The 27,805-nt window shown below is 40.3% G+C and overlaps 1 protein-coding gene across 2 annotated transcripts in view; it reads left to right on the top strand.

Moving 5' to 3' along the window:
• The window catches only part of LOC124133802 (neurogenic locus protein delta-like), a 42,096-nt gene extending 15,486 nt beyond the window's left edge, over window positions 1-26,610 (top strand). The window contains exons 2-12 of one of the 2 annotated variants that reach the window (XM_046498342.2): window positions 9,264-9,418; window positions 10,249-10,263; window positions 11,610-11,742; window positions 12,834-12,988; window positions 13,727-13,863; window positions 14,198-14,323; window positions 15,247-15,528; window positions 18,858-19,008; window positions 19,678-19,849; window positions 21,680-21,792; window positions 22,472-26,610. In XM_046498342.2, the coding sequence (XP_046354298.2) occupies window positions 9,264-9,418; window positions 10,249-10,263; window positions 11,610-11,742; window positions 12,834-12,988; window positions 13,727-13,863; window positions 14,198-14,323; window positions 15,247-15,528; window positions 18,858-19,008; window positions 19,678-19,849; window positions 21,680-21,792; window positions 22,472-23,009 (1,977 nt within the window). In that variant the 3' untranslated portion in view covers window positions 23,010-26,610. The remainder of the gene's footprint in view (window positions 1-9,263; window positions 9,419-10,248; window positions 10,264-11,609; window positions 11,743-12,833; window positions 12,989-13,726; window positions 13,864-14,197; window positions 14,324-15,246; window positions 15,529-18,857; window positions 19,009-19,677; window positions 19,850-21,679; window positions 21,793-22,471) is intronic. The other variant, XM_046498343.2, reaches the window with a different exon arrangement.
• The last annotated feature ends 1,195 nt before the right edge of the window (window positions 26,611-27,805 follow it).

The following is a 27,805-nucleotide window of genomic DNA, read 5'->3' as shown; positions in this document are numbered from 1 at the left end:
GCCCATTTCTGGTGTCCCCCGCCGTGATATTGCTGGAACATTGCTGAAAGCCACGTAAAACCATACTCACACACAAGACGGCATCGTTCCTAGTAAGACTGTCCACATTAACAAGTTACCGTTCTGAGTTGGGATGTCCGGATTAACGAGTTACCGTTCCGAGTAAAGCTGTCAAGATTAACGAGTTATCGTTCCGAGTAAAGATGTCCGGATTAACGAGTTACCGTTCCGAGTAAGGATCTCCGGAATAACGAGTAACCGTTCCGAGTAAAGCTGTCCGGAATAACGAGTTATCGTTCCGAGTAAAGTTGTCCGGATTAACGAGTTATCATTCCGAGTAAAGATGTCCGGATTAACGAGTTATCGTTCCGAGTAAAGATGTCCGGATTAACGAGTTATCGTTCCGAGTAGGGTGTCCGGATTAACGAGTTATCGTTCCGAGTAGGGTGTCCGGATTAACGAGTTACCGTACCGAGTAAGGATGTCCGGATTAACGAGTTACCGTTCCGAGTAAAGCTGTCCGGATTAACGAGTTATCGTTCCGAGTAGGGTGTCCGGATTAACGAGTTACCGTACCGAGTAAGGATGCCCGGATTATCGAGTTATCGTTCCGAGTAAAGATGTCCGGATTAACGAGTTACCGTTCCGAGTAAAGATGTTCTGATTAACGAGTTATCGTTCCGAGTAAAGCTGTCCGGATTAACGAGTTACCGTTCCGAGTAAGGATGTCCGGGTTAACGAGTAATCATTCCGAGTAAAGATGTCCGGATTAACGAGTTATCGTTCCGAGTAAAGATGTCCGGATTAACAAGTTACCGTTCCAAGTAAGGGTGTCCGGATTAACAAGTTACCGTTCCGAGTAAGGATGCCCGGATTAACGAGTTACCGTTCCGAGTAAGGATGTCCGGGTTAACGAGTAATCATTCCGAGTAAAGATGTCCGGATTAACGAGTTATCGTTCCGAGTAAAGATGTCCGGATTAACAAGTTACCGTTCCAAGTAAGGGTGTCCGGATTAACAAGTTACCGTTCCGAGTAAGGATGCCCGGATTATCGAGTTATCGTTCCGAGTAAGGATGTCCGGATTAACGAGTTACCGTTCCGAGTAAAGCTGTCCGGATTAACGAGTTACCGTACCGAGTAAGGATGCCCGGATTATCGAGTTATCGTTCCGAGTAAAGATGTCCGGATTAACGAGTTACCGTTCCGAGTAAAGATGTTCTGATTAACGAGTTACCGTTCCGAGTAAGGATGTCTGGATTATCGAGTTATCGTTCCGAGTAAGGATGTCCGGATTAACGAGTTACCGTTCCGAGTAAAGCTGTCCGGATTAACGAGTTATCGTTCCGAGTAGGGTGTCCGGATTAAAGATTTAGCGTACCGAGTAAGGATGCCCGGATTATTGAGTTATCGTTCCGAGTAAAGATGTCCGGATTAACGAGTTATCGTTCCGAGTAAAGCTGTCCGGATTAACGAGTTACCGTTCCGAGTAGGGATGTCCGGGTTAACGAGTAATCATTCCGAGTAAAGATGTCCGGATTAACGAGTTATCGTTCCGAGTAAAGATGTCCGGATTAACAAGTTACCGTTGCAAGTAAGGGTGTCCGGATTAACAAGTTACCGTTCCGAGTAAGGATGTCCGGATTAACAAGTTACCGTTCCGAGTAAGGATGTCCGGATTAACGAGTTATCGTTCCGAGTAAACCTGTCCGGATTAACGAGTTATCGTTCCGAGTAAGGATGTCCGGGTTAACGAGTTGTCGTTCCGAGTAAAGATGTCCGGATTAACGAGTTACCGTTACGAGTAAGGGTGTCCGGATTGACGAGTTATCGTTCCGAGTAAAGCTGTCCGGACTAACGAGCTATGTTCCCGAGTAATGATGTTCGGATTAACAAGCTATAGTTACAACTAAGGATGTCCGGATTAACGAGTTATCCTTCTGAGTAATGATGTCCGGATTAACGAGTTATCGTTCTAAATACGACTGTTCGGATTAACGAGTTATCCTTCTGAGTTCGGCTGCCCGGATTAACAAGTTATCGTTCCTAGTAAAGCTGTTCGGATTAGCGAGTTATCGTTCCGAGTCAGGCTGTCCGGATTAGCGAGTTATCGTTCCGAGTAAGGCTGTCCGGAATAACGAATCGTCATAAGTAGTAATGTACTTTGTATAGAGATAAACGTTCAGAAAATTAATTGTCCGGATTAACGAGGCCGGACAAAGGAACTTTCCCTGTCTTTCACAAATGTTAAAGTTAGTATTAGGTGGCAAGGCAAGGTAAGGAGAGAAGACCGGTTGGTGCCTCTCATATCTCAATATTTATTTTACATTTATCAGTGCTGTTGTTTAAAGGAAGTCTGTTATGATGTGTTCCTCACAAATTCTGTCAGTCTGTCTGCATGACACGACAGCCTCCCAGGAAACAGAATTTGTATTTCATCCAAGCGAAACAATAACCAAAGTTAACAAAACACTATTACAATATTAAATCAGGGATCTAATCCTCCGCCGTCACTCGTCCTCAGGAGCCAAGTACATCATCAAATATATCATGAGAATTTGTATAGCGCACTTTCCGAATTTTAACTGCTCAAGTGCACTTAGACTTTAGATATTATTACCCCGATCCCTGGTATATTGGCTATACATGAAGCTGACGGAAACATCACTATACCATCAGTGTACCTGTCATCAGTTTGCTGATGCACTGGAGCTGACACGGTCGCCTCTCTCCAGTCAGGTGAAAGGTTGACCGTGCTAAACGCTTGTAGTTACATGTGATCACTGTCACTCAAGGGTAATGGGTACTTAACCTGGACGAGGCCAAAAATAGCCAGACACGCCACCATGGTGTTTAGGTAATAGTTTGAGGTCACTGCTCCTAGCTATACCCCTGCCACGATGTTCTGATCAATGTGGTCTTATGGTAAGCCTTATGGTGCTACTTTGGTAGCGTAATTTTATTTTTTTTAAATCGAAATTTCTAAAAAAAACTAACGAAATTTCGAGTCATTTCTCGTTACTTTGATTACTTTCTCGTAATTTCGATTATTTTCTCGTTACTTCAAGTTCAGGGAAATTTCGAGTTATTTAAATGAACTTAAAACAACGAGAAAATAAACGAAATTACTAGAAAATAATCGAAGTAACGAGAAAAAAGTTACGAACACTTTTGACGAGTCGTTTTGACAAATAAGTTACAAAGGTGGTTTAGTTAAATCCTTTGATTAAACGAGAATTTCATTTTACCCCAACACCGCCAGTTGTTGATAAAACGTGTCCCTGATTTGTGATTAATATTATATATATAATATGTATTTACTATTGCACCAGGGTTCTTATCGTCACAGGATATAACCATCAACGTCAACTTTCCAATTATATTATTTATACATGTAAGTCAATAAACTCAATAACCCGGATATAGTGAACTCTAGAAAGTGTGGATCATCGAGGTTCTATAGTATATTATTTAGTGTCAAGGATCAGTGATCGTATAGCAGTTCCATAATCATAAGAAATATCTGTGTATGAATCAAAAAGTGATGATAACAGGTGTTCGCGAAGAGGTGAGCGTATCCTGCCCCACCGGGGGCACCCGTCACAAACACATGCAAAGGCAAATCAAAAAAGTGGTTTAATACACTCGGAAACATGCTACAAGTCACAATACTAAGGAATTGCATCGGACATATTTTTTGTAACTGATGCGTCAAATTTGGAAATGTCCTCCACATGTCTTCATGTCTCCACTGTGTCGTTTTACTATGTTTACATATAGACGCACTTTCCTACGCGATACACAGTTTGTTGCTGTGTAAATATTGACCCGCTTGTGGTTTGGTTGTCATTTCATGTGTGTGTTGTGTGTTGATGTCTTCTATACATAGCTGGGGGCACGGGTGGCCCAGTCGTCTAAGGCGCCGCGATTCACTGTGCAGAGTTGCATCCCTTGGGCACGCCAGAAACCTATGATTGTGGGTTCGAATCCCGGTTCGCCCCAATTATGTTTCTAGGTTTGTCAGCACCATACCCGTGCTCGTGGGTTTCACCGAAGTGGTAAACGTCTGAGACCTGCATCACTTCGGGCTTTCATCCCACATAAAGCTGACACGCCGCGATATAACTGGAATACTGTTAAAAGCGGCGTTAAACCCAACTCACTCACTCACTTACATAGCTATAGACTCTTTATTACCTCCGTGGATATCTGGTGCAGGAGAGTTCCAATAGCCCCCATGCTGGTCGTACGAATGAGTGAGTTTGATTTTACGCCGCATTTAGCAATATTCCAGCAATATCACGGCGGAGGACACCAGAAATGGGCTTCACACATCGTACCCATGTCGGGAATCGAAGCCGGGTCTACGGCGTTGGTCGTACGAAGCGACGACCCATGGGTAAAAATATACACCCCGGCAAATTATGCTGGTCGTAAGAGGCGACTATACTGGTCGTTATCAGGTGAAGTTAAGCAGCGTTGGTCTCGGAGAGTAGGTGGATGGGTGACAGTCCTATTGCGGCGTCATAATCTTCATCGCTATTTTGCCTTTACCCCCAGTGTAATCTGTTTTGTGGGAAATTGGATACTGGTTTTATATTTAAACAACAAACGGACGAACAAAACCACAAATTATGATCTGGCGGCCACGCTGATTCAAGGCGTTCCATATGCATAGACATGCACCGTGCTTTAAAACGTGTGCACTCTGATACCGAGGAGCTTTAGATCCCGCCCAACCCATAATACCCAATGCTTTCTACTAATTGTATTTGCGTCCTCGTGAAAACCATATTTTATGTATGTCTATATATTGTACATACAAATCGACGCTCGGGTGAAGACTATGTGCATACTTAAACACCCATATGCGGTCTGGGTGTAATCTGTTCTGTGTGGTACGTTACAGAGCAGTGATCCCGCTGTGTTGCTATGGCATAGACACTCACTCACTCACTCACTCACTCACTCACTCCTCACGTTCTCCTTCTCTCACTCACTCACTCACTCACGTTCTCCTTCTCTCATTCACTCACTCACGTTCTCCTTCACTCACTCACTCACTCACTCACTCACTCACGTTCTCCTTCACTCACTCACTACGCCCTCCCCCCCCCCCCCCCCCCCCCCCCCCCCCCTCCTCTCTCTCTCTAGTGATTTCCCTCTCTCCCTCTCACTCACACACACAAAACCGCCGTACAATTAACACACTTACCCAAATATTGACACCACACTAGACCTGGCACTAACATTGATCCAAAAGCCCAACAAGCTTGTAACGAAACATTCACAATTTAAAAAGTATTAATCCATGTTTACATGTCACTTTGACGCTGTATATATTTAGCGTGCATAATATTTCGACTGTTGACAGGCTATGCAGATTAAGAAGTATTTTTAGACTGAATACGTGGGTAGAATTTGCTAAATTGTATAAAGTGACGATGATCACATTTTACTTCCTGCGTTACAAGGAAGGCTGTTGTAATATCTCCCAAAAAGTGATAATATATGAATCTTTTTCAGCTTATCCCAGCTTTGAAGACAATATTGATATAGTAGCGTTTGATAGAATATTGCCCTTCAGACCAGACCGACAAAGAAAACACCGAACACAATTCATGGAATCAGAAATGAGAAACAATTCATGACAATATCTCGGTTGTGAAATACTGTCTCGAAACGTCCATGGACACCTCGCTATCCGGACACTGTTTAAACGACTATATGAATTTAAGATCAAAGGAATACTCATGTTTTTTTAATCCGTAATTTTGTTTATCCGGGCGATTGCATTGCAATTGGCACCGTCTGGAGTATTGGGGAATATGTATATGATCATACCTAGATATACCACACAGGGTATATGTCACAGTCAATGTGTACGATGACTGAAAATTCACATAGGCAATTTACAAGACGCCTAAATATTCAGGTATTTTACAAATGGACTAAATTTCTGTCCATTTATTGTATTATTATAATGAATTTAAAACATTTGGAGGTTTACTTTCACCATTATTTTCTGCATCGTAAATCAAGCATAATTAGTCTATTGTGATGCTTTTGAGCCCCTTTGAATTTCTAACTAGTTTTTAATCAATCTGTCAAAAAAAATGGACAGATTGTTCAGTCAATTTGTAAACTGCCCAAGTGAATCACATTTTACACATGAACACATTGACTGACACATTTAAAGGACACGTTGACATTCTTCACTTGGCTTATACTATTCAACACCATTCAACGTCAATGTCTGATGTCTGAACGAGTAGACAGGATCTTGTGTATATTGAAAGTGTCTGAAATGATTAAAGAAGCACGCTATTAAGTTGGCTACAGACACGCTTTTTAATCATGACTGTAAATATCATTGCGCCTTCATATATTCCACAACATTCCCGTGGTAGAGCTTCAAGGGCGTATTTGACCTATTATGTCTCTCATAAATGGTTTTTAATATGATATATACTGATGCAATAAAGGCGTCTTTGCGTGACAGTTTATGTATATTTTGATGGCGCATCGAGGCAGAAATGTCCTTAATAAAAAATCGCCTAGTGATGTGCAAATATGTTTACATCTGATGTTATCAATAGCGACAGTCTATAGAAAATATTTGTTGATGTCAAGGTGTATCCAATAGCGAAAGCGTTGTGGTTGATAGTATGGTTTTGAATATACACCTTAATGATATACGGTCCTTAGAAGTCAGTCTTCAGCGTAGGTAGACTTTTAATATGTGTGTCAGTATGCCATTCAATTACTGTTACATTTATCATATGAAGTAGACGAAATGAAGTGATCATCTTTTTCCACACTGAGCAGGGTATTTACTATTATAGGTCCCGTTATTGTAAAGGCCGACATTATATTCCATCTTAATATAATTTTAATAACAGATCAATTGAATAAGTTTGTTTATTACTTCTTTACATTGATAATTAATTATTCAAACAGTATTTTGTTTCATTCAAATAGAATAGTTTCAAAAGAGCCACATTGAAAATAACTGGTTTTCATGTAGTTTTTATCGCATGTTTTCCTTAGTAATTCTCGGCGGATCTGCTAACAAGAAAAGGCAGGGTTGGGTGTTTCTGTACATGATTTTGACAGGAATTAAATATGTGCGCGTTTCCCCGTCTTTCCATGATGACGTTTCTTGATGTTGCATTACGATTTTACCCTGTCTGGCGCTCGGCATTAAGGGGCTAAAACAAGGACTGGTCGGCTCGGAGTCAGTATACTGTGTCTGAGGGGGTGGCAATGTTACTCAGAAAAACATCTCAGTGAACTAGCACTATAAATCAGGCATTAGTCCGGACAAGTACGCAGGCACGCAGGCACGCAGGCACGCAAGCACGCAGACACGCACGCAGGCACGCACGCACGAAAGCAGGCAGGCAGGCACGCACGCAGACACGCAGGCACGCAGGAACGCACACACGCACGCACGCACGCACGCACGCAAGCAGGCAGGCAGGCATGCAAGCACGCAGGCACGCACACGTGCTTGCACCGGGCTATATAGAAGCAATACTCTTGAACGCGACGTTAAACTTCAAGTCACCTCACTTGTTTTCACTACAGATATCTCACTGAAGAATAGGCTTGTTCTTTCTACACATATTGATCACTACCAAGGCGAAGGAAACTAAGACTGTCCCTTAAGCCCCTAACGCTGATGTCTCTGTAGTTGATAGGATAGTACTGCTGATCCGGCTTTCACCAATGCCTCTCAGACCCAAGGTCATGGCATCTGCAGGATAGGCAACAACAATATATCCTTGTTGAACATAACACAACTTGCTTTGCCAGAGTCATTCGTCACCACTCGCCCCTTTCCGTAACCTGCAAGAAGGCTCGTCCCCCTATCGATGAATGTTATGTGCGAAAATACGACAAACCAATCAGAATGCGCGTATGGTTTCAAGTTCTTCGTCAAAGAATCCCTCAGAAATAATTTTTGATTTTACATATGTCTTGCATCTAAAAATATACCCAATACACAGTTAAATGTATCCAATCATACTGTATAATTCTGCATGTCCCGATGTGCTTTGAATTGCATCTGAAATATATATAATATATGGGGAAATATATGTGAACCATTACGCAACTAGTTGACAATTGTTTTAGGTATGCCCGTTTGCGCTAAGACGGAACCCGGTCACAAAATGGCCACGACAGGGGCACGAGTCGCTATTCGGCTTGTCCCGGAATAACACGAGTTGGTCACGAATGTGCCAGAGTAGCATCAACACATTCGTGGGCAAAGTAAATGTAGAACCGGATCACCAAAACCAATTGACAAACATGATAGAATCGAACCCAGACAAAGTCAAAATTATCTAGGTCACATATAGTTTGCCATATTTCATTTTTATAGCCGTTTGAGTAGCTCTGTAACATTCTGTGCCAGCAATTTATCATGCACTCGTTTACAAGTGAAACTTCATGACCAAGATGAGGTGAGGTGAAATGGGGTTTAACGTCGCGTCCAAGATTATTGCACTTATATAGCGACGTGCATGTACTTGTGTGTGTGGCTGCTTGTACTAGTCCGGGTTGATGCCGATCTAAAGTGCTAGCATACTGAGATACCATGCCGCAGTTTAACATGAATACCCCACTCAGACACAGTATACTGACTCCGAGCCGACCAGTCCTTGTTTTAGCCCCTTAATGCCGAGCGCCAGACAGGGTAACAACAAGTATCATCTTTTAACGTCTTTTGGTATGACGCTCCCCGGGCGGACGCTCTACCACTAGACCACGGAGGCGGTTCATGACCAACAAACCAAGTAGTAAACTCTACATTTGTAAGTTCCTAATAAGAAGAGCCCCAGAAAAAAACAACAACAATAACTCTCCTTTGAGGAAACTAAATGGAATAACATAGAAGAGAATAACAATTCTCGATTATCCCACGATAGGAATCCATTGGGCTTAAAAGCCAAAATAGCGGTGTAAATTATATATGAATGGATCACGGAAAATCAGTGATGACACCAGGTGTTCGCGAAAGGGTAAGCATGTCCTGCGCTACCGATGGCACCAAACAAAATAACAATATCGGAATCCCGAGGAGACTGACCAGAAACTTAGGATGAAACTGGTTATCTGAAAGTTTCTTAAGTCACGGAAATAATCATTAAGTAAATGCTCAGGGAATGAAACCTAACGGAAACTATAAGGAAATGAAAGTTATATCAATGTTATTTGTCAGTGATTCATATCCACTTCCTATTTTCTAATTTACAGCAAGTGAAGTCCTCGGGGAAGCTGGACATGAAGCTGCACAGCTTCTACTCAAGTGGTAAAGGGTCTAATGGAAACTGCTGCGAGTCCATTGTTTCCTGGCTCGGCTGCAACAACCAGTGCGATCCAAAGTTTACCATCTGTGTAGACGAATCGAAGTGAGTACATGGCCTATCTTGTATATTTAGTTGAATGACGTGTAGCTAAATTAGTATAAATATATAAGGAGTAAGATTAATGAAAACAATTATCTTAAACTTTTAGCAGCCTTAACTGCAGATATGGTATTTGTATCACAATACTTTGCAGATCATTGTTAAGTCATGTGTTATTATGACATCATAAATGACTCTGCCATTGAAGCCAACACAATGCTTTTTACTGGTTATAAACTAAAAACGTTAAAAACGTTGGAAGAATGTATTTGATGATTAGTAGAATCTCACTTACGTACGTATACCCTCGTGGCTTCATATTGCAATAGACCGTCTCTGTGGTCTAGTGGTAGAGCGTCCGCCCGGAGAGCGGAGGGCCCGGCGTTCGATCCCCGGCCGCGTCATACCAAAAGACGTTAAAAGATGGTACTTGTTGTTACCCTGTCTGGCGCTCGGCATTAAGGGGCTAAAACAAGGACTGGTCGGCTCGGAGTCAGTATACTATGTCTGAGTGGGGTATTCATGTTAAACTGTGGCATGGTATCTCAGTAGGGCTAGCACTATAAATCGGCATCAGTCCGGACTAGTACAAGCAGACACACACACACACGTGCATGCACGTCGCTATATAAGTGCAATAATCTTGGACGCGACGTTAAACCCAATTTCACCTCACCTCATATTGCAATATTTTGGAAAACAATTTCTGTCAGTATTAGAAGTGATGGTTTTACATCCTATGGAATCACATGCACTTGATTTTATTTATGATGAACATTATGTAGCCATATGATTGATATCGTTATGTTTTATTCCATTTTTCATTAAAAAAGGAAAAGACCCAACAGGTATGCTTTTTATGTAGTATGCATGCATCTCCCGTGTAGAGAATGACGCATGGTCTACGAGGCGTGTTGATCCTCGGTTCCGAGGGATTATATTTTGTCGAATTAATCCACAAGATACAGCTAATCCCCAATTCTGTAATTTTTATAATTTTACCCACAGTCGTAGAAACATGTCTGTCGGTCCTTCGAAGAGATATCACCTCATTCGGCTTAATGTTGTAATGATGTCATAAAATCTCTTGTGACGTAATAACTTTATTTGGATGACGTCATAATCAGTATAACGTAACTAAGCTATATGCGTTACAATTTCCCCAATGGGTCGAAGAGATATCACATCATTCGGCTTAATGTTGTAATGATGTCACAAAATCTCTTGTGACGTAATAACTTTATTTGGATGACGTCATAATCAGTATAACGTAATTAAGCTATATGCGTTACAATTTCCCCAATGGTTAATACCTACGGTATGTATATCAGATCTGGGCCCGCTTGCACAAAGCGATCTTAGCGCTAAGATGATTGTAACCCCCATTCTTTAACATAGGCTTACAATAGTCTTAGCGCTAAGATCGCTTTGTGCAAGTGGGCCCAGGTGATGAAACTTAAGGGGCAGTTATTGTGTGCATGTTGCTGGCATGATTCAATATGCTTTACACGACGTTCGATAACGCCAGAGTCCATCCCTTGTCATGCATCCACGTTGAATAAAACCAAAGATCCTATCAACTTGTCTTGTGTATTATCCTAGCAAGAGTATACTTTTGGTTTAGTAAGTCTGTCTTTGTCTTATTTTCTACATATAATCCATATTGATCAAGTATCTGAGGCCCTGTAACACTGTATTGCACATAAAGAGACTGTGTGTTATGTGTAACATCGGATGGTCATTGATGAATACCACTGTGACCAGGGCACATTAAGGCTACCTGGGTTTCTACCCATATCCACGTTTTGTTTGTTTGTTTGTTGTTTACGCTGCACTCAGCAATATTCCATCTATATGACGGCGGTTTGTAAATAATCAAGTCTGGACCAGACAATCCTGTGATTGACATCATGAGCATCGATCTACACAATTGGGATACGATGACATGCATCAATCAAGTCAGCGAGCCTGTTAGTCGCCTCACACGACAAGCATAGCTGCCTTTTGCAGCAAGCATGGGTTGCTGAAGACCTAGTCTACCCTCTCTTTCCAAGTGGTTCGAGCCTTTGGTCTCCCAGTCACAAGGCGCATGCTCGGTTCGTCATATGCGTGACGTATGCTATTACATGCTTATGTTTTGTTTCTCCAGCCACGCTCTTATTACAACTAATGCCATGATCATTCAATATTTCAGCTCCGACAGTGTCCATGATTGTTCCTTGCTTAAAAAACAAACTGGGGTGATGCATGAACAAAACAATGTGATCTTCGGAACGGACATCGGAGGGGTGTCCAATCGCTTCATCATGTCCGTGGCATCAATACCAGTAAGTCTCATCATGTTCCCTCAGCAGATTTTATCATATCAGTATCAATAACAGCTGTAGGCTTTATCATATCAGTGTCAATAACAGCTGTAGGTTTTATCATATCAGTGTCAGATAAAGCAGTAGGTTTTAGCATATCAGTATCAGTAACAGCAATGGGTTTTATCATATTAGTAACAGCAGTGGAATTTATCATATCAGTAACAGTAGTGGGTTTTATCATATCAGTATCAGTAACAGCAGTAGGTTTTATCATATCAGTAACATCAGTGGGTTTTATCATTTCAGTAACAGCAGAGTAACAACAGTGGGTTTTATCATATCAGTAACAGCAGAGTAACAGCAGTGGGTTTTATCATATCAGTAACAGTAGTGAGTTTTATCATATCAGTAACAGCAGAGTAACAGCAGTGGGTTTTATCATATCAGTAACAGCAGTGGGTTTTATCATATCAGTAACAGCAGTTTTTTTTATCATATCAGTAACAGCAGTAGATTTTATCATATTGGTAACAACAACGCCATTAACTATAATCATATCAGTGCCATCAGCATAATTACGTGTTTTTGTGTTTCTTGTTTTTTCTTGTCGAAAACATTTTGAATCACTATAAAATAGTGATGAAACCAGGCCAGGCGTTCGCGAAAAGGTGAGCGTATCCTGCACCACCGGTGACAAACACCTGTCACAAACACACATATCTCATCATACAGCAACGTCAAATGAAACCGGTTTCGGCAGATAATCAGTTACAGTAAACTACGGTTATAGCGAACACGCTTATAACGAACTGACGGATATAACGAACTTACTTTTTTGGTCCCAACTACTTGCTGTAGTTATGTTGTATATGTGCTTATAACGAACTACGGTTATAACGAACTAAAATTAGCAGTCCCTTTGAGTTCGTTATAACCGTAGTTTACTGTATTCTCTTGCATTGACGTTTTAAATGTTCAGTGTCCTCAATACTTCTAATAGATCTAGAGTTTTGTATTTATACGAGCCTTGCTTGTATACCTTTAATGAGAGCCATGTATATCACACTGGAAGCTTGTCACACTTAGAAACCATGGTTGTCCGTCCTCAGTCCAAGATAAAGGTGAAGGTCGAGGTGTTTGATGAAGACCCCGCCAACGGCCAAGATCACATGGACAACCTAGCCAAGGTGTTGGAAAACTTCGCCGTTAGTCCCACAGCCGAGGCAAGCGTCTACGAGACTTACATCTTGAACCACAGGACACAGTGAGTCGTATGAAATTATTATTTGTGATTATCATTTGGTTTAAGTCTCATCTGGAAAACGGGAGCGCGGATGACCAGGTCATCTAAGGCTCTGCGAGAAACCTTTGATGGGGGTTCAAGTCTCAGATTCCGACTGATTATGTTTCTAGCTTTGTCAGCACCACGCCCTTGGGAATTTCACGATATTGGTGAACGTCAAAGACGTGTATCACTTCGGGATTTCCTCCCACACCCAGCTTACACGCCGTGACGTAACTGGAACGTTGTTCAAAGCTGCGTCATTTCGAAAACATCGATCAGGCTACTTTATCATAATTCATCAGCTATCTGCCCCTATCGCTATCATATAAAAAAACGAAGTTATCGTGGCGTGAACTAGAATTACTATATGAGTGAGTGATTCAGTAGCCGAATTGTTGCCAAGTGTGCTCCGTACCCCGAGGGGGTGGATCGATCGTTGTGGTATCAATCACTGGATTATCTGGTTTATATATCGCTTGAATACAGGGTTCCGTCATATAGTTGCAATAATGCTGAGTGCGGCGTTATGCAACACACACGGGTCGTCGTGGAAGTGCTCATGCTATCAATCACTATTTAACCAGACTTGATTATTCACAGCCTATTTGGTTATGATATCAATAAATAATTCTCGAATTTAAAGAAAATGGTTGTTTCGTTTCCGCTGTTAACTTATAATTATCAATCTATTGTATTAATTTTTCTATATTTCTTCAGACTGAAAATTCAGTTACGTGCCTACTGCGATCCTGACTGGTACGGTTCTGTGTGCGAGATATACTGCAAGGCGCAGAACAATGAACTGGGCCACTACACATGCCACCAGCAGACAGGAGCGAAAATATGTAATATGGGTAAGCTGTTAAACTATACGCTTTGTGTGAACTGGCCTAAGGTACCGACGACTATGAAAAATAAATGACAATAGACGACAATAAACAAAAAAAACCCCAAAAACTGTAATGCTAAATAAATAAATAAAGAATTCTAAATTTGAAAAAAAGAGAAATATAATAATCGTTTAATAGATAATAAAATGATATATTGTACGCTGAAAAAATGTGTATAAAAACTTTTTTTCGACTCTTCCTTTTTGAAGCAGTAATCAAAAAGCATATTCTCATTAAATAGCGATGGATTCCCGAAAATTTGAATTTTTTAAATTGTTTATGTTGAATTTCTTTACAGGCTGGAAGGGAGACAACTGCGAACAGGATATCAACGAATGTGTAGCCGATGGTTACTGCCGGAATGAGGCAGACTGTGAAGATTTACCCGGGAGTTTTAAGTGCAAATGTCGAGAAGGATTCGGAGGTAAGAGATGCATTTTATTTGCATTTTAAACCCCAAAATTACAAATTAAATCACATGTTGAGTTCCTAAGGAATATTTTTTTTGTAAATTTTACTTTGACAAACGTTCAGTTATGTTTTCTAGCCTTGTCGGCCGGTTGGGTAGCCTTGTGGTTAAAGCTTTAGCTTGTCATGCCGAAGACTCAGGTTCGATTCCCCACATGGGTACAATCTGTAAAGCCAATTTCTGGTGTCCCCCGCCTTGATATTGCTGGAATAAAGCTGAAAGTGGCGTAAAAAACATACTCACTCACTCACTCCAGTCTAGAATGTTATGAAAAAAACAACAAGAATCACCGGAATCACAACCCTTTGACTTGTTTTTCTTCGTTTGATCTTTTTTCACCCGACGGGCAATACTTATCAAAAACTCTTTTTGAAAAAAAAAACTGTGGTGATTTCACTTTAGAATATATAGGTCTCCAGTAACCTATGCTTGTCGTAATAGCCGTCTAACGGATGGAAAGTCGGGCTCGGTGACTTGGTTGATTGTATTGTATGTATCCCAGTTGCAATCATTGGATTGTCTTGCCCAGACTTAATTATTTTACAGACCGCTGTCATATACATCCCTTGGGCACACTAGAAATCTATGATTGTGGCTTCGAATCCCGGTTCTCCCCGATTATGTTTCTAGGTTTGTCAGCACCATACCGTGCTTGTGGGTTTCACCGAAGTGGTAAACGTCTGAGACCTGTATCACTTCGGGCTTTCCTCACACATTAAGCTGACACGCCGTGATATAACTGGAATACTGTTAAAAGCGGCGTTAAACCAAACTCACTCACTTTACTCACTGTCATATACATGTAGCTGCAATATAGCTGAATGTAGCGTTAAACCCTACCGCCACAACCTTCAGGGTTCTTCTTCGATTATTTCCAGGAATGTTTTGTGAAGACATCACACACCAGTGTGCCACTGATCCCTGTATAAATGGAGGCACCTGTTCCGGAAACGAGACACACTACAACTGCACATGCCAAATAGGATGGGCCGGAGATACATGCGCAGAAGAGGTTGACCCATGTGAGAGCGCCCCCTGTCAACAAGGGACCTGCGTGTCCAACAACGTCACAGCAACCCGGTTCACGTGCGCCTGTGAGTCTGGATGGACCGGAAACGCATGCGATGTGGACATAGTAGCAGGGATACCAACTGATGGTGGTGGGTGAAGGTTTGGTCAGTCTCGTTGTGACAGTCATTGCATCATCCTCGGCACACAAAGACATTTTTACAGATTAAGAACCCCATATTTGTCAACTGAGTCTTCAACATACAGATATTTCTAAGGTGTACGTTTCGTGAAATTGTTCTGGTGCATCACTCTCTTTCTAAAACAATAGTGCATCGTTAGATAGGTAATAAAACCTAACATTGTTTGATATATACTCACACAGAGTGAAAACGCGTACACTTTAACACGAAATCAGAAAGGATGTGTTTTTATGCTCAAGTCCATCTCCAAACACATCAAATGAGATTCAAACCCGTACGGTGATATTGTTGTGTTTGATTATCTCATGCTTAAATACAACTTCATTTTGATTTAAGTCGACATTTTGCCAAATATCTTTTGAAAAATTGCATATCTGTTTCAGTAAAAGATTTACAACCTAATTTTGTTCATGGCAGAATAATAAAGAGTGATTTGTAAAAGGTTGGTAGTTACAAACTACGCATAAAGTAGTGGACACTATGACTGTCACATCGGATGTTTTCTTATTTAACCGTTGTTACTAATATTTCAAACGACTGTGGTGGTTTATTTCCATTCAGTCATATAAAACTATTCATTTCTTATTTTAAGAATAAAAACAACCCCTAGCAAATCTCCTCTACTTTCTTGAGGTTTCAAATCATTATAACAAGCCTCTGATTCTAACAGGGAAAGAATAACTTTTTGCAGTGTGTTATCGCTAATCCTGTCATGCAATTGAAGCACACGAAAAGTCAAACTGAACTCAAACAATATTTGATATGGTACAACACTGTCTCTTCCTGTGAACAAACACGTCAATACTTACCAGTTCAGCTGATAACTCTAGGCTTCCGTGGTCCAAAACGTGAACTGTTCCGAATGTAGAACAATACAGCAATGCTTGTTTTGGATGTGATCGTGCCCAGGTTATTTGAACCAAGGGGACAGGATCAGTTTCGTAAGTAAAGGAGTCCATTTATTTTTGTAGTGACATATCTAACACGAACTAACCTGAGATTTATTCATACGTTTGTTAAAACTGAAACTGATATTGGCAACCATTTTTATAATATTATATATATTTAATATAATTACAGGGTTTTATGGTCATTTTGGTTTAACTAATACAATCAACAGATTAAAATTTAGATGTTTTTGTTATTTGGCATATTTCAGGGCATTAACATGTTAACGGAAATGACAGTAGGTGTTTTGGTGATGGAAAATATGTATCGACTATAATTTTAATATCTAATGTGACCAGGGGCGGTCGGGTAGCCTAGTGGTTAAAGCGTTCGCTCATCATGCTGTAAGAATGTTGTATGATTGGAATGTGACGTGGAAGAATGTTGTATGATTAGAATGAGTTATGTAAGAATGTTGTATGATTGGAATGTGACGTGTAGGATCGTTGTATGATTAGAATGTGTTATGTAAGAATGTTGTATGATTGTAATGAGACGTGTAAGAATGTTGTATGATTGGAATGCGACGTGTAAGAATGTTGTATGATTGGAATGTGACGTGTAAGAATGTTGTAAGATTGCAATGTGACTTGTAAGAATGTTGTATGATTGGAATGCGACGTGTAAGAATGTTGTATGATTGCAGTGTGACGTGTAAGAATGTTGTATGATTGGAATGTGACGTGTAAGAATGTTGTATGATTGGAGTGTTACGTGTAAGAATGTTCTGATTGGAGTGTGACATGTATGAATGTTGTAAGATTGGAATGTGACGTGTAAGAAGGTTGTATGATTGGAGTGTGACGTGTAAGAATGTTGTATAATTGGGATGAGACATGTAAGAATGTTGTATGATTGTGACGTGTAAGAATGTTGTATGATTGTAAAGTAACGTGTAAGAATGCTGTATGATTGGAGTGTGACATGTATGAATGTTGTAATATTGGAATGTGACATGTAAGAATGTTGTATGCGAAATATCACATCCTATTTGACCTTTTTTTTATATTTGTGACTTTCATGTCCCTCCTTTTACCTTATGTTGGCACATTTTCAACATCTCATCTGACACTTCTGGGTTTATGAAGTTGAAACTTTAAATGTGTGATCCCACCTATATAAAACTCGCAAAATTCAGATCCGCCTTTAAATATGTCCACCATTTCAGCCATTTCGAAAATGCTATTTTTACCGATGCATTTTCTTTAATGATCATTGATATATGCATCTTGAACATGAAGTTGTGGTCTGCATTAGGCTTCAAGTTGCTACGTATTGTCATCCAACTATTCGTGTGTCAATATGTCACTGAATAAGGAGATAAACATACTGTGTTTTCAATGTAGAGCTAGGTTACCTGTAGATTTAACCCCGCTAATTTGAATTTGGAACCGAACGCGCAGCGTGAGTTTTCAAATGTTAAATTTAGCGGGGTTAAATCTACAGGTAACCTAGCTCTACATTGAAAACACAGTATGTTTATCTCCATTCTACCATGACTAAATAAAATGCGAACTCTTTGGTGTTAGCAACTATACTGAGTGAAGCGAGTGAAGCGAGTTCATTGTTTTGAGTGCGTTATCGATCTGAATTACGGAATCACTGAAAAAAAAATATGGTGCTGTATATCCTCAAGCAATTTGTTCATACCGTAATACTTCAATCGAACATATGACAGGCATTGGAAGCATATAAGCACGGCAACTTGGTAAGCAAACATGAGGTGGTCATCCGTAAAGAAAACAAAGCAAGCTTTGCAAGGCTTTCGCTCTACATCGCACGTCACCATTATGACGTCATGCCGCTCATTGTGACGCAAAAGATATGACGTCACAGTCATATATAGAAAAGCGCCAAAATTCCAAGCTCTCTGTTGTCTCCAAAACGTAAATACATTCCCTTTGTTGATTTCTGTCGTGTTTTTCTGCACAAAATGTATTGCCACACATCCTTTGTATATTGTATTAACCGCATCTGTGCATTTTGTAACCTGTAATTGCAGATATAATTATTTAAATACGCCTACCGACAATGACTGAAAATAGTACCATTCTACGAATATTAGCTTCCACGGTGAAGCGGCCGTCAAACCAGCTGTTTCAATCAGAGGGGGTTTATTGTGATTTAATAGCCTCTGATTGACCAATCAGAATCGAGTAAATTCCAAATTCATGGTAGAATGTACATTTACATCTGTTGTGTGAAATCTTGTTTATACTGGTAAGACCTTTCTGGTCTAAAGTCTTGCTCCATTTTGCTAGGTGAGCTACAGAGCCGTGTGGCAGTATTTTTGTTACATTTAATTGATACTGTTTTTGTGCTCTTCTCAGACCCAGCGGCCATTACGCTCCTGGGAGTGATTGATAACAGCAATAGGGACAATCTAACTAATGGCTTGATCAAACTCATCAACGAACTCGGAGGTGTTCCGAAAAAGGTTTTTGTCAAAGTCAACACAAGAATAATACCAATCAACAGCGAGTGAGTGATTCATTGATACTATTTCAATTGATTTCAGTGATCAACTTAATTGATGTACAGTCTCAAATGTATTCACATGCAATCTTCGCATCCGCATGGAATCCTTGTTGGAACATTGTCACGTTGTCGACCTTCCAAAAAACAAGCTAAAAGTATCAATGTTAACTACAGCGCGACAATACGACAACGCGACATTATCAATATGTCTCATTGTCGCTCATTTTAACACCGTTTTGATGGAGCGACAACGCGACACATGTTTACCTTGAAAATGTCGCGTTGTCCCATTGTCGACCTTTGATAAAAAAAATAATATATAAAGCGCGACAATGCGACAATGTGACAAAGCGACACATAACCAAAATGTCGCATTGTCGCGCTTTGGTTAATTTTGAAACTTTTTACTTGTTTTTGTAAGAGTGTCGTTAGCATGTACCACCAGTCAGAAAACCGTTATGTTCTGCAGGGTTAATCTAGACCTGCACAGGCCCCAAGTTTGCAGCCAATGGTAAAAATCCAAAATTGAAATATATAATTTCCCAATTCATGTTGACATAATAGCGACAATGTCCCTACTCGGATTCAATGAATCCGCTTTTCAAGAAATGTCAGGACATATGATGGCAAACAAATAACTTTTATATTAAAGACGTCAGTTCTTAATTTCAGGACCACGACAACCCGTGTGGAGTTTTTCTCGTCACTTGCAGACGGGAACGTTCTGAACAATGAAGCTGTCAACCGCATCTTTAGCTCCAACAGCGATGACGACATCAACCCCTACCTGCCCCTCCCGCTCTACCCGGCCAGACCCCAGACAGGTCCACAAGGGCTAACAGAGGTTGTCAATTACTCTGATTATTATTTCACCAAAGTGGTAAACGTCTGAGACCTGCATCACTTCGGGCTTTCCTCTTACATTAAGCTGACACGCCGCGATATAACTGGAATATTGTTAAAAATGGCTTTAAAACCCAACTTACTCACTCACTCTATATGGTGTTTGAGGGCACGGATGGCCCAGTCGTCTAAGGCGCCGCGATTCGCTGTGTAGAGTTGCGTCCCTTGGGCACGCCAGAAACCTATGATTGTGGGTTCGAATCCTGGTTCGCCCCGATTATGTTTCTAGGTTTGTCAGCACCATACCCGTGCTCGTGGGTTTCACCGAAGTGGTAAACGTCTGAGACCTGCATCACTTCGGGCTTTCCTCTTACATTAAGCTGACACGCCGCGATATAACTGGAATATTGTTAAAAATGGCTTTAAAACCCAACTCACTCACTCTAAATAGTGTTTAAGTTCAGACAGGTCGAAAGACGTGGTTCACTCATAGGAGAGTTTCGCATAAAATTTGAAAGTGCCAATCTCGTGTCCATGAAGCCATAAACAGTTTCAACATTCGGGGAGATCAACGATATTCATCATAACATCGTGTGTCACTGCCATTTTACATCCTCTCTGTGACCTTATGACGTATGCCCGCCTCCGTGGTCTAGCGGACAGAGCGTCTGCCCGGAGAGCGGAAGGTCGGCTCTAAGTCAGTATACTGTGTCTGAGTGGGGTATTCATGTAAAACTGTGGCATGGTATCTTAGTGAGCCAGCACTATATATCGGCATCAGTCCGGACTTGTACATGCAGCCACACACACGTGCATGCACGTCGCTATATAAGTCCACCAATCTTGAAAGCGACGTTAAACCCCATTTCACCTCACTTCACTTCAGCTCACCTCACCCCACCTCACCTCAAAGAATAGTAAACAAAACGACAAAACCCCTTCCAAATCCAAAGAAATCTCTGCATAAATCGTACAATTGTACAATTACGACTATATCGTGAGTATGTGTTTATGAATCGCTATCAAATAGTAGTGATACCAGGTGTTCGCGAAAAGGTGAACGCATCCTGCCCCACAGGTGACACCCGTCACAAACACATGCAAAGGCAAATCAATTGTTGACCTAAGAAAAACCCACCATGGAATAAGTCAAAATAGGGAATTTCATCGGACATCATTTTTGTCACTGATGCGTCAAATTTGGAAATGTGTCACCATAAAACTTTTTGAGAGCTTTACCCAATTCACTCACACGTTTACTTTACAACGTGTCGATAATATTCAGCTGATATTCGTATTACCCCACCAAAGCGTCTTCCCGAGGCAAGGGCGTTAACTGACGTAAATGTCTAATTGTCATTTGGAAATTGGACTTTTGTAGTCAGTTAACTCCCCTTCCCTAGGGACGATGCACTTACATGACATACACGAGATTGGGGGTAGGTTCGAATGTTATTTTATATGAAAGTTTGAACTATCACGAATCAAACGTTATAAGGGTCATGACATATCGTGGTGTGAAGCCCTTGTTATTAGTTATTAATTCAAACAGTATAAAACCACAGTGATCATTGTTACCAGAGTACGTGGTTTAGTTTGGTTTAACGGCCATTGAATACTTTTAGAATTTAAAAAACTAAATGTGGTGGGGTGAAAAGTAGTAACCTTGTATAACTCCACTCAAGCGACAATAAAACACAGATGTCATGTGAACAGACCGAGTGTCTTAATCGGATTATAAGAACAACGATTAGCGGATCCTTGTACGGATAGAGGACGCAACTCGACGAGAATCAGCAGTCAGGTCATGTAGGTTTGTATGTTTTTGCAGGTGCGGAAGGAGAGTTGGCTGACCCTTAACTGGTATGCGATCGTCCTCCCTCTCCTCATAGCGGTAATCCTGGTGGTCCTGCTGGCGATAATCCTCATCCGACGAAGACGATCGTAAGTAACGCAGCTGAACAAGGACTTAACTAGAGGGTAATCGGCTCTTGTCATATAACAGGATTATAAGATCCAGCGACCTGACAAAACATGAGACATAGATGATGTCATTAGAGAAGAAAAGGCGCATGTATTATTTTGTTTGCTACATTAGTCTCAGAAACAATCAAACATGGTGACGGATTGAAAGTAGTTCCGGCATTCTGGATCGTTTGGTGTTGGTTTGGTTTGTTGTTTAACGCCGCTCTCAGCAATATTTAAGCTATATGACGGCGGTCTGTAAATAATCGAGTCTGGACCAGAAACTCCAGTGATTGACATCATGAGCATCTATCCACGCAATTGGGATCGATGACATGCGTCAACCAAGTCCGCGAGCCTGACAGTCCGATCCCTTTAGTCGCCTCTTACGACAAGCATAGTCGCCTTTTATGGCAAGCATGGGTTTTGAAGACCTATTCTAACTCGGATCTTCACATTCTGGATTGTTCCCCTACGACGCGGATCACTGCAGATCAATTTCAGTGTTCTATAACATTGACTATCGGTTTTGCACCAATCACTCAAACTGTATTTATCATTCCAAGGTTAATGTCAAGACAAGAAAGTCAAATTCCCTATTTTGTTTATTTTCCTGTAAAGATGCTCCAAGGCATAATTATATATTTCCAATTTCCAGAGACAAGACAAAACAACTGATGCGTTGCGAAAGTAACGTAATGGACGCTGAACCCAACCACATGGCGTTTGAGAATGTTCTGTATCTCGAGGCGAACAAGGAAAACCAACAGCGACAGAACAATGATCTGCCGCTTGACGGCGAACCTTCGGCTGATGGTGAACTGGCGACTGGTGGCGCCTGCAGCGATGAATGCAACCCCTACAGCCAACCAGTGCAGTACGACACGCTTCCCAAACAACCCGCCGCTCTTTGCAACAGCGCTGGTCAGTACCAGAACAGCAACCTGGCGTCTCTTGACACCCGCTGTGAAGCCGGATCCAATGATTACACTGACTTTAACGATCTTGACGGAGACAAGACTGGAGTGGAAAATCACTATCAGGAACTGGATGAGGTCCTTCAACAAAAGGCGGCCATTGCAGCTCGTGACGGCGACGTTGGCGACGTCAGCGACGTTTCTGCTGGCGACAGTGACCTCGAGGACGACATTGACAAAATCAAAGAAAATATCAGGAAAAGCCATAGTGAAGCGTGATGTCAATGTCTGATAGTATTGCTGGGTCCATATAATAAGAGAATGCCTCAGCTAAACAGTTCCGGGTCTGAAACAATTTCAACAACGTATCTGCATTATTTAAGATGTGTTCGATCTCAACAAGGCAAAAAGTTAGATGCCATTAATGACATGTATGTTTTATATATAACATAAAAAAAAAAAATTCTTTCTAAAAACGTTACGCGGGCATTTGATGTTTTTTTAAAAAAAATGCATTTTAATTCATACGTTGATTAACATTGTTCGTTTTGAAACCAAAACACTTAATGGAATGTTTTACACTCCGAAAATATTGTCGATGCAATATTTCATTTTAACTCACTCACTTTTGTGAAAATATTTGAAACACTGAACTGCACTGAACTGCGGAACAGATCTGTTAAATTTCTGTCTACCATTTTGGTCTTTGAATTACTGAATACAACAGACTGCCGGGGGAAAAGAAAGTATATTCTTGAAAATTGGATTTGAGCCAAACATTACTAACGTTACGGGGCTGGAAACAGTCGCCGAAATACTGCAAACTTTAAAACATTCTCAAACTAAGATACCCGTATTACATACATCACCATGGAATAACCATTTCTTCTTGTTTACTTTTAGCCACCATCAAACATGGGTGTATACTTTCTTTTCCCGGCATATTATATTTATTTAAAAATAGTGACTATCCTCAATCAGGGGCCCCGTAGCCAAGTGGTTAAAGCGTTAGCTCGTCACGCCGAAGACCCCGGTTCGATTCCCGACATGGGTACAATGTGTGAAGCCCATTTCTGGTGTCCCCTGCCGTGATATTTCTGGAATATTGCTTAAAGCGGCGTAAAACCATACTCACTCACTATCCTAAATCATAGAATAACATGACCATGTACATATTTCAATGTCTCAGTTTCGATGTCTCCGGGATTGCAGGATATGATGTAGGGCAATAATGCTTCAGACAACTAGTGAAGAGTCTTGGTAATTTGTTTAGTTCTTTGGCGGCGGCGGGGTAGTCTAGTGGCTAGAGCGTTAGCTCGTCACATCGAAGACCCGGGTTCGATTTCTCACATGGGTTCAATGTGTGATGCCGTGGGGTGATGTCCCCTGCCTTGATATTGCAAAAAGCGGCGTAAAACAATACTAACTCACTCCATTGTTTGCCCAATTTACCGTTGATATTAGTATACAGTAATTCCCGTTAACTCAAACACGGATGTGACGAAAGTATTTATCCTGGCGTTATAGCGAAATTGTATTAATTCTCTTAGCGTCTTAACGGGGCGTATGACGTTATGAATAATAACCCATTTATGAGAGATACCAGTTCCTCTTTCAAAGCGATCTAAGACTGTCGTAAATCTATTGTAAAGTATGCAAATTACTTTACGATCGTAACTCCCGTACTTAAACATGGACTTATGACAGTCGTAATGCTAAGATCGCTTTGTACAAGCGGGTCATGGCCTCTAAAGTATTTCTTGCCACCTGATCTTTTTTATTATTATTATTGTTATATATACAGACATGGTGTTGTATTTCTGTTGTTTTGGAATCATGTTGTACATACATGTACATAAATACATATACAATGAACACTCGTTAGTCCGAACAACGTTACACGATCACAACTTTCCATACGTTAACGGTTGAGACTTAACGATGTACACAATTATTATCGTCATGTCGTTCGGATTAACGAGGTTTCGCTGTAATTTAGTTTTGATACCACATGACACATCTGACCTATTTAGTAAAGTATAATAATGTTTCAGTTTAGAATCTGTGATTTTTACATGGTTGTGATATATACATTAATAATATATATACAGTTTATATATATTCTCCAAAATGTCAATGTCCGAAAGGATTTTGTTTGAAAAATATATGCAAATATATTTTTCCGATTCACGCAAATGTCAATTCATTATCATATTTTACATTAGCATAATCACATTGTTTACTTATTTCATGTTTTTTTAATGTTTGCATTAGTATGTAAATATTTATCATTAAATGGTGCAGAGTTAAAACAAAAAAACGCCGCTTCCATTTCTTCCCAGTGCTGTTCACTACAATGTACCGGACACTCTAATGCACTGTACACTTAAGAAGAGATTACGAAACTGGAGCTTCCATGATAAAATGATCAAGAGGCCCAGAAAAGACGAGTGCCCCTTTAAAGCAGTGCTATATCTCCGTACATTGTAGCGTCTTTATTTGAATATACTCAGCACAGAGATCTATGCATATATCACTATGTCCATGACGACATGTAAACAGTGCTATTACTGTTTTGTCTATTTTGTTATCCCCGATGTAACCAAACCTGAATTGTTTTATTGCTGGTGTACATACAAATGGTAATGTTCGCTGGACGGATGACCTTGACCTCATAAAAATGAAGGTGTCCATCATTACAAGGTCACTGAATTACCAAATCCGCTTGTATATTAAGGGCACAATACAAGACTCAAACATCATAAAAGATCTGCGCAAATTTACTTCTGTTTACCTCCGGCTAAGTTATTCATATGATCATGTCCAACGACCACTTGCCATTCGTCACCAATCGCTCATTTCCGTAATAACCATTCGACATCTTCCGGGATGGCACGAGTGGTCCCGCGTACTACAGCGCGAGAGCATGGCGTATGGAAATAAGCCAAAGTTGACATTCGTCACCACTAGCCCCTTTCAAGTATCTGCAAGAAGACTGGTCCCTCTACCGATGGATGTTATGTGCGAAAATACGACAAACCAGTCGAAATGCGCGTATGACTTCCAAGGAATAATTCCCTCAGGAATAATTGTGGATTTTATATGTCTTACATCTAAAAATATACCCAAGATACAGTTAACTGTGTTCAATCATACTGTATTATACCGCATGTCCCGATGTGCTTTAAATTGCATCTGAAATATATATAATGTTTGGGGAATATACGTGAATCATTACGCAACGAGTTGACAATTCTTTTATCTATGCGCGTTGCCGCTTAGACGGAACCCAGTCGCAAAAATGTCTACGACAGGGGCGCGAGTGTACAGGAGTTGGTCACGAATGCCTAATGTGAACATACATGTAAAAGACACGAATGTACAAGTATGTCCTACAAGCAGGATATGATGTGAGTGCATAATCCCTTGTATTTACACACTGTCAGTTTAATAATCATTGAAGATGTTCCTTGTATGTATACTACCCAAAAGAAGTAAAGGGTCCCCTGATTCTTTCATATTACTAGAGTTAATCTGTCATGCCATGACAGATTAACTATAGTAATATGAAAGAATCAGGTGACCCTTTACTTCTTTTGAGTAGTATATATAGACGCCTCACACATTTTACAGCAGCAGTATCGCACATCACAGACGGTATGTCATGATCATGACATTTAATGACAGTGTTCGTGTGGACATGACATTTATCTTTCTACATAACAAGCACTGTGTTTCCATCCTGGCGTACTATTTCGATTCTCTGTAAGATGTTTTGCTGTTTATATTTGTTTACATCCCAGTTTCAAAACACGTTGAACGATGTTATATATATATATACTGGAGGATATTGATACATTTCAATAAATTTTGCTCTTTTCACCTTGTTTTGTAATTATTTCAGTTATGAGTATATGAGGGTGCAGTAGATGAGTACATTCATTACACCATTACATAACACAGCAACGGGTTTGTAGATTTGGAAAGGATGTTAAATTGTATAACTGATTATTGATTGATGATCTACTATAACTGACAGTTACAACTATTATGACGTAACTAAATATACATATGATTCAAATTAACACCAGAACAAATCGATACCTCTCGGCGGATCCATCGTCATGATCAATCAAAGGTCAAGAGGATATTGAGTAACCATGCCACCTCTGACCTTTGACCTTAACTTAGAGGTTATAAAACTAATCCCAAGTTTCTAGTCAGTGATGCAAAATAATGAGTTATAACAAGAAAACATTTCTGTCAATAAGCGGATTTGTTTATGCTACTGTGCTTAATACACAAACAATAATTGAGGTAACAATTACTAAGGTCAAGGTCAAGGTCAACGGAACAATGTGAATGTAATGCATAAATCTAACTACATAAATACAATATCATATGTAAATCATTACGTCCAATGGTCAGTTACTGCAATGGTTTATGTTAATTACCAGCACGTATAAATTATTACTGCAATGAAAAATATTAAACCTGAAAGATCTGCCGCTATTAATAATCACAATAGTTTCTTTAATAGTTAAATGTTTTTGTCTTCGTATATTCAGTTTATGTTTGTAGAGGGTGGCCATTTGTGCCACACGTGCAAGGATAAACGTCGGGCTTTCAACTATTCAACGGATGGACTAAACATAATGATTGCATTGAAAATGCAATGAGAACTCTCCTTACATCATGTGTAGTTTGAATGAGACAAAGACCCATGACCTAACACGATTAAACCATGACCTAACATGACTAAATCATAACCTACCACGACTAAACCATGATATAACATGACTTAACCATGACCTAACACGGTTAAACCATTACCTAACACGATTAAACCATGACCTAATACGATTAAACTATGATATAACACGATTAAACCAAAATATAACATGACTAAAACATGACCTACAACGACTAAACCATGACATAACATGACTAAACCATGACCTACCACGACAAAACCATGACATAACATGACTAAACCATGACCTAACACGATTAAACCATGACATTACATGACTAAACCATGACCTAACACGATTAAACCAAGACCTAACATGACT

This window comes from Haliotis rufescens, unplaced genomic scaffold, assembly GCF_023055435.1.
Source record: "Haliotis rufescens isolate VD_foot unplaced genomic scaffold, xgHalRufe1.0.p SCAF_16, whole genome shotgun sequence".
Lineage (NCBI taxonomy): Eukaryota > Metazoa > Mollusca > Gastropoda > Lepetellida > Haliotidae > Haliotis > Haliotis rufescens.
This window is presented reverse-complemented; position numbering and strand designations above follow the sequence as displayed.